We start from the raw sequence: 8,028 nt of genomic DNA on the forward strand, positions 1-8,028 counted from the left end.
GCCTAGAATCACATTGGCTTTTTAAGTTGCTGCATCACATTGTTGATTCATGTTCATATTGTGGTCTAAGACTCCTAGATCCTTTCCACACGGACTAGGTTCCAGGTGAGATCTGTGGTCTGTTCTCTTCCATCTCCTGCAGGTCAGGTGCCTTCAATACAACCAGGGACACCTCGCTTCCATTCTTAATGAGGAAGAGAAGGAAATCATAAGCAACCTCATTGCCTCCAAGAATGAAGATTCTGATTATGTTTGGATTGGGCTGCATGACCCCCAACAGGTGAGTCTCTGTTTGCCTTTTCCAAGAACAGGGAAACAACAATATCCCAAAACAAAGAGATCCCTTGCTTGCCCAAAGCGCCTTACATTAAAGAAGGCTGACACCAGTTTACAACCACTTCTTTTCATGGGATCCTATGGTCTTGCATCAAAGTCCATAGGATACAAGAAGCAGTGTTCCAGGCTAAAACCACTTCTTTCCATTGGTTAAAATTGTTGTGCTACTATACAAAATCCCAGAATACCTGTAAAGTATCTATACAAACATACGATAGTCTATGTACAAAGGAAATGTGTCCAAATGACATATATTATTACAGTTCCCCGTACAAAGCTCAATTTGGCCGTACCCGACAAAATGAAAAGGAGCAACAGCTCTAACACAAAAGTTATTCAAGTCTGGTATTGGTTCCAATGTATCTAGGCTTCAGGGATACATAGTCAATGAAAATATCTTCCAAACAATTTAAACAGATGGTTGGTCGTGTTGCTGTATACTGGAATGAAGAAAATAATGATGGAGCACCGCTCTCAAAAAAGTCTTCGAAAGTAAAGTACAAATAAAGTCCCAAGTCTACAGGGGTCCCGGGTATTTTTGTACCCTGTTTCAGGGAGAAAATCCCCTTCTTCAGGAGTTGTTATACTCAGCAACAATGAATTTATATATAGTGCCTAATTGCTTTCACTGAGTGACTCTGCTTGTGGTGATTTCAACCAATACCAGACTTGAATAACTTTTGTGTTAGAGCTGTTGCTCCTTTTCATTTTGTCGGGTACGGCCAAATTGAGCTTTGTACGGGGAACTGTAATAATATATGTCATTTGGACACATTTTCTTTGTACATAGACTATCGTATGTTTGTATAAAATTGTTATGCCCCAAACCCCATAGGATTCAAGAGACAGTACTCCAGGTTGAAGCTATTTCTTTCCATGATACAGTATTGTTCTGCATCAAATCCCATAGGATACAAGAGACAGTGGTCCAGGTTAAAGTCATTTATTTCCATGGAATCCTATTGTTCTGCATCAATCCACATAGGATACAAGAGACTGCTGGTGGTTGGGCAATGAAACGGGATGGGAACGGTGATGGTTCCCATCCTACCTGTTTTTCAGTTGTAACAATGTGATAGAGATAGTGTGTGATAAGAGATAGGAGCTCTGAACAGGATTGCTGGTCTGCGTTCAGCGTTTCTTCTTTCAGGACATTTCTGCCTCTTTTCAATCCCGGAACATGTGGTAAGTTCTACGCCTCTTCATGCTTGGAAAGAGGCTGAAGTGTCCTCCCGGGGGGAAATGTCTCCATGTGATTTGGTGTCATGATTCCCATCTCATGCCATCTTCAGACACAGAGTGCTGACACAGAACACATGGCCATGGGCCAAAAGGGAGGACAGGATATCTGAACCAGCCATAAAACTCAATTGCCCTGAGGTGGAGGGAAAGGGACTCTGGAATGTGGGAATGGGCAACCTACAGGAGCCAGGACTCTAAGAATGGTTTATAACACTGTAGCTAGGGCCTATATAGATGGGCAGTAGAGTAGACTCTTGTATTCCGAACAAATTGTAAGGCTTCTCAGCTCCAACTGTATTGCTGTGGGTTAGTCTTCTTTGGAAGAATACACCAAGACACACAATGAGAGAAGATACAATATGGCTTTATTGTTCTCCTCCTCCTTCCTGTCTTCCTCCTCAGTCTTGTTCTCTTGATCGTACTCCTTCTCCTCCCCCTCATTCTCTTCTTCTTCTTCTTCTTCTTCTTCTCCTCCTTCTCCCTCTTCTTCTTCTTCTTCTTTTTCTTCTTCCTCCTCCTCTTTCTCTTCCTTCTTGTCTTCCTCAGTCTTATTCTCTTGATCATACTCCTTCTCCTCCCCCTCATTCTCTTCTTCTTCTTCTTCCTCTTCCTACTCCTCTTTCTCCTCCTCCTTCTTGTCTTCCTCAGTCTTATTCTCTTGATCGTACTCCTTCTCTCCCCCTCATTCTCTTCTTCTCCTTCTCCTTCTCCTTCTCCTTCTTCCTCTTCCTCCTCCTCTTTCTCCTTCTCCTTCTTGTCTTCCTCCTCAGTCTTATTCTCTTGATCATACTCCTTCTCCTCCCCCTCATTCTCTTCTTCTTCCTCTTCCTCTTCCTACTCCTCTTTCTCCTCCTCCTCCTTGTCTTCCTCAGTCTTATTCTCTTGATCGTACTCCTTCTCTCCCCCTCATTCTCTTCTTCTCCTTCTCCTTCTCCTTCTCCTTCTTCCTCTTCCTCTTCCTCTTCCTCCTCCTCTTTCTCCTTCTCCTTCTTGTCTTCCTCCTCAGTCTTATTCTCTTGATCGTACTCCTTCTCTCCCCCTCATTCTCTTCTTCTTCTTCTCCTTCTCCTTCTCCTTCTTCCTCTTCCTCTTCCTCTTCCTCCTCCTCTTTCTCCTTCTCCTTCTTGTCTTCCTCCTCAGTCTTATTCGCTCGATTGTACTCCTTCTCCTCCTCATCCTTTTCTTCTTCTGTACATAATCATCATTACTTCTAGAAATAATTACTGTACATCAAGATGTGGTAGAAGGCAGCAGGCGTTTCCATCTTGTCTTGGTCAAGTGGACTTCCTTTCTTTCTGTGTCCTTGCAGAACAGGCGATGGAGGTGGGTAGACCAGTCCATCACCACCTTTCAGGCTTGGGATGTGAATGAGCCTGACAACTGGGGAGGCAACGAGTCCTGTGTCCAGTTGAATGGCAACACAGGTGAGGAGGGTGCCGCCAAGGCAACTGGGTTGAACAAGCTACGTCTTTCCAGTACCCAACATCTTCCCTGAAGCACTACCTGGAGGAATGTCTGAGGGGCAGAGGCGGTCCATGGGCGAGGCCATTTAGGTGGTTGCCTGTGGCGCAATCATTCCGGGGGCGCAGTTGAGGCCCCCGGGAGAATGGCGCCACCCCCTGCCTCCTTCTTTGGGCCTTGCGGACCTATTTCGGGCTGCCCGGCCCACCAGAAGGCCTGATGTGGGCTCCGGAAGGCCCGACGCAGGCTCCGGAAGGCCTAGCGCAGGCTCCGGAAGCCCACGTCGGCCCTTCCAGAGCCCTCGCTGGGCCTTCTGGAGCCCGTATCGGGCATTCCTGAGCCTGCGCTGGGCCTTCCAGAACCCGTGTCGGGCATTCTGGAGCCCGCTGCCGTCTGTTGGAAGCAAGGCAAGTGGGGTTTGTTTGTCTGTGGAATAATGTCCAGAATGGGAGAAAGAGCTCTTGTCTGTTGGGAGGCAGGTGTGGATGTTGTAATTAATCACCTTGATTAGCATTTAATGCCCCTGTGGCTTCAAGGCCTGGCTTCCTCTTGCCTGGGAGAATCTTTTTTGGGGAGGTGTTAGCTGTCCCTGATGGCTTCCTGTCTGGATTTCCCCAGTTTTCAGAGTGTTGTTCTTTATTTAGGCTTTTCCTTAATCCCTCCTTATTATCCAAGATTTTCACTTATCCAATGCTTTTATTTTTCAGTGATTGGTTTTGGGGAGGGGAGCGCCAAAATTTCTGTTCGCCTACACTTGAAAATTACCTTGGACCTGCTCTGTTGAGGGGAGAGGGGTTTCTTTCTCTTTTCCCTTATTTTGGGCCATTTTATTTCCCATTGTGAGCGATTAGAAGTCCCTTCCTCTCCTCCACTTCCACTTGGTCTCTTTCCAGCTGTGTTCCTCAAGGAGAAACGGAACCGTAGATCAAAACTCCACACTCACTTTGTGCCGGAGCACATCTCACCACACACTCATTTCTGCCTTCAGAAACCACACAGGCAACACATTTTCCTACCTGGGTCTGCATATAGAATTGCTTGGCTGCTGCACTAGTGCCCACTTTTCTTCTCATGCTTGCCAAGAGCTGATGGCCTGGGAAGCAAGGCGGTGAAGAAGGGCATGGCGGAGCATTTCCAGGATTCAGGACAACTGAAAATTGTCCTCCTGGCTGACCAAGATAGTGGTATGGCTGTTGGGTAAGCACTCAAAGTGCTCAAATTATTTATTTCTCCTACAGATTTGGGAATTGAAGCCGACACTGGTTTCAGGCAGGAATGTTCCTATAGCCTCGTTGTGTCTTTTTGAGAAATCCGCTCTAGTTACTTTGTGTAGTTTGGTCCTGGCTTTTCAGGGATATGAAACAAGTGTGGTTATTGTTGTCTTCTTTGGCTCAATTAGTAGGAAAGGAGGAAGAGGAAGGAAAAAGGGAGGGAGAGGAGGAGGAAAAGAAGAAGGAAGGGGGGAAGAACAAAAGGAGATGGAAGAGGAGAAGGGGGAAGGCGCGGAGAAAGAAGAGAAGGAGGAGAAGAAGGAGAATGGGAAGGAGGAAGAGAAGGAGGATGAAGAGGAGGAAGAGGAGGAGGAGGAGGAGGGAAAAAGGAGTATGGGAAGGAGGAAGAATTCAAGTCTCCAGGGCCAGATCAACAACATCCAAGAGTATTGAAGGAACTAGCAGAAGTTATTTCGGAACCACTGGCAATTATCTTTGAGAGTTCTTGGAGAACGGGAGGAGTCCCAGCAGATTGGAGGAGGGCGAATGTGGTTCCTGTCTTCAAGAAGGGAAAAAAGTACGACCCAAACAGCCTCACGTCGATACCAGGCAAGATTCTGGAAAAGATCATTAAGGAAGTGGTCTGCAAACACTTCGAAACAAATGCGGTCATTGTTAATAGTCAACACGGATTTACCAAAAACAAGTCATGCCAGACTCATCTGATCTCTTTTTTTGATAGAGTTACGAATTGGGTTGATACAGGGAATGCTGTGGATGTAGCCTATCTGGATTTTAGGAAGGCTTTCCTTCGACAAGGTCCTTCATGACCTCCTGGCAAGGAAACTAGTCCAATGTGGGCCAGGCAAAACTACGGTGAGGTGGATCTGTAATTGGCTAAGCGAACGAACCCAAAGGGTGATTCTCACCAATGCGTTGTCTTCATCTTGGAAAGAAGTCACGAGTGGAGTGCCACAAGCAGGGCTCCGTCCTGGGCCCAGTTCTGTTCAACATCTTTATCAATGACTTAAATGAAGGGTTAGAAGGCTTGATAATGAAGTTTGCAGATGACACCAAACTGGGAGGGAGAGCCAAGACTCCAGAAGACAGGAGCAGAATCAAAAACGATCTTCACAGATTGGAGAGATGATTGGCCAAAACGAACACAATGAACCTCAACAGCGACAAATGCAAGAGACTCCAATTAGGCAGAAAAAATGAAATGCAAATAGACAGAATGGGGGATGATGCCTGGCTCGACAGCAGGACACGTGGAAAAGATCTCGGAGTCCTCGTGGTGAGGAAGGTGAACATGAGCCAACAATGCAATGCAGCGGCAAAAAAGCCAATGGGATTTTGGCCGGCATCAAGAAGAGTCTGGTGTCTAGAAGTTATGATACCCCTCCTTGGTCAGGCCATACCTGGAATCACCCTGTGTCCCATTCTGGGCAACACAACTGAAAGCAGATGTTGACTCTAAGCTGGAAAGTGTCCAGAGGAGAGCAACTCAAAGGATCAAAGGTCTGAAGAACAGCTCCAAGAGCTGGGCATGTTTAGCCTGCAGAAGAGAAGGCTGAGAGGAGACATGATGAGGGCCATGGATCAAGATGTGAGGAGAAGTCATAGGGAAGATAGAGAAGGCTTGTTTTCTGCTGCCTTGGAGACGAGGACATAATAGAACAATGGCTTCAAACTACAGGAAAGGAGATTCCACCTGAACATCAGGAAGAACTTCCTCACTGTGAGAGCTGTTCAGCAGTGGAACTCTCTGCCCGGAGTGTGATGGAGACTCCTTCTTTAGAGGCTTTGAAGCAGAGGCTGTATGGCCATCTGTCAGGGGTGCTTTGAATGCGATTTTCCTGCTTCTTGGCAGAATGGGGTTGGACTGGATGGCCCGCCAGGTCTCTTCCAACTCTAGGAATGGGTAGGAGGGGAAGAATAAGAAAGAGGAAGAGGAGGAAGAAGAGAAAGAATTAAAGGAGAAGGAAGAGGAGAATGGTGGAGGGAGGAGAGAAGGAGAAGGGACAGGGAAAGGAGAGAGATGGAGGAGAAAAACAGAGAGGAGGAAGTGATAGGAAGTGATAGGAAGACACAAAGGACTGAATATCTAGTAGAAGATATAAATGCAGAGTCAGAATGCATTGGTTCTACTTGAGTCGCTGTTTATATTGTCTTTCAGGATTTAAGTACTGGAATGATGCCAACTGTTATTTGGAACTGCCCTATGTCTGCAAATATGACCTCTAGCAGAAGCCGGTCTTTGTGGTGAATTGCAGCTATTGGAAACAACGATCGCCGCACCTTGGACACACCGAACTATTTTGGTCCCAATCCAAACCTCGATCTATGCAGGGAGTCAAGTTAACTTTCCCTTGATGAACAACCAAATAAAATCTCATGCAGCCTGCCATGTTTCTCTTCTTTCTCTGCAAAGAATGGCCCTAATGGGCTGGCACAGTTTTTGTTTGCTTATTTAAATTTCCACTTTGACCAGGGACCACTTTGACCAGAGACCACTTTGACCAGGGACCACTTTGACCAGGGATCACTTGACCGGGGACCACTTTGACTAGGCACCACTTTGACCAGAGACCACTTTGACCAGGGACCACTTTGACCAGAGACCACTTTGACCAGGGACCACTTTGACCAGGGATCACTTGACTGGGGACCACTTTGACTAGGCACCACTTTGATCAGAGACCACTTTCACCAGGGAGAATTTTGACCAAGGCCTACTTAACAGGGGACCACCTTGACCGGGACCACCTTGACCAGGGACCATTTTGACCAGGGACCACTGTCTAGGCACCAGTTTGACCAGAGACCACTTTGACCAGGGAGAACTTTGACCAGAGTCCACTTAACAGGGGACCACCTTGACCGAGGACCACCTTAACCAGGGACCATTTTGACCAGGGACCACTTTGACCAAGGTCCATGTAATTGGGGACCACCTTGACCGGGGACCACCTTGACTGGGGACCACCTTGACCAGGGACCATTTTGACCAGGGACCACTTTGAGACCAAGGACCACTTTGACCAAAGTCCACTTGACCAGGGACCACTTTGACCAGGGACCACTCTACAACAGTAGTACCAAAGGGGTTACGAATCAATATTTGGTCAACTTTAGATTTGGTTTAGTAATTTGGGGTGCTGATTCAAAAAATTGCATTGGCTAGACCACATCAGCTCTAGTTTTGCATACAGAACACATGCCATTCAGTAGTCGCCACCTGCTCACCCACAGAAAAACATATTTAATAATCTAGAGCTGATGTGGTCTATCCAATCCAATTTTCTGAATCAGGACTCCAAATAACCCCAAGAACTAGCCTAAAAACGAAGGCAATCAGATTTTTTTTTGGTTGGGCTGTGTTATTATCCGTAGTAGAGAACATGGAGCATATTTTAGTTCCTGCAGATCACTGGTGGTCCACGGACCAGAAGCTGGGAACAATGCTGTAGGGTTATGGAAGTTGGGGTTTAAGAAAGGCAGTTCAGGTGGAGTCAAACGGAAAGGCTCCATCTTCATGATTCCTGGTTGGCTACAAAACTGTTGCATTATTTGCCATGGGCCTGGCCTCATTTAAATAAGAGCTGGGAAAATTTCCAGAATGCACAACTTTCTATGGCTTTCTATAGCCACAATTACAATTGATTTTGTGCTTTGTGGATGTTGCTCCTGTGCATGCCCATTAGTCACATTTTGGATGTCCATTTGTTCTCCGTGCACCAGAGGAAGGAGGTTGCAACCCATTAAAGCTCCTGCT

General features: G+C 46.5%; 1 protein-coding gene across 1 annotated transcript in view; it reads left to right on the forward strand.

Annotated features, from left to right (window-relative positions):
* Positions 1-6,657, forward strand: part of LOC103280607 (C-type mannose receptor 2) — a 39,452-nt gene extending 32,795 nt beyond the window's left edge. The window contains exons 8-10 of the mRNA XM_062982752.1: positions 111-280; positions 2,888-3,002; positions 6,430-6,657. Coding sequence (XP_062838822.1) covers positions 111-280; positions 2,888-3,002; positions 6,430-6,497 — 353 coding nt within the window. The 3' untranslated portion in view covers positions 6,498-6,657. The remainder of the gene's footprint in view (positions 1-110; positions 281-2,887; positions 3,003-6,429) is intronic.
* Positions 6,658-8,028: the final 1,371 nt, after the last annotated feature.

The sequence above is a fragment of the Anolis carolinensis genome, chromosome 5, assembly GCF_035594765.1.
Source record: "Anolis carolinensis isolate JA03-04 chromosome 5, rAnoCar3.1.pri, whole genome shotgun sequence".
Taxonomy (NCBI): domain Eukaryota; kingdom Metazoa; phylum Chordata; class Lepidosauria; order Squamata; family Dactyloidae; genus Anolis; species Anolis carolinensis.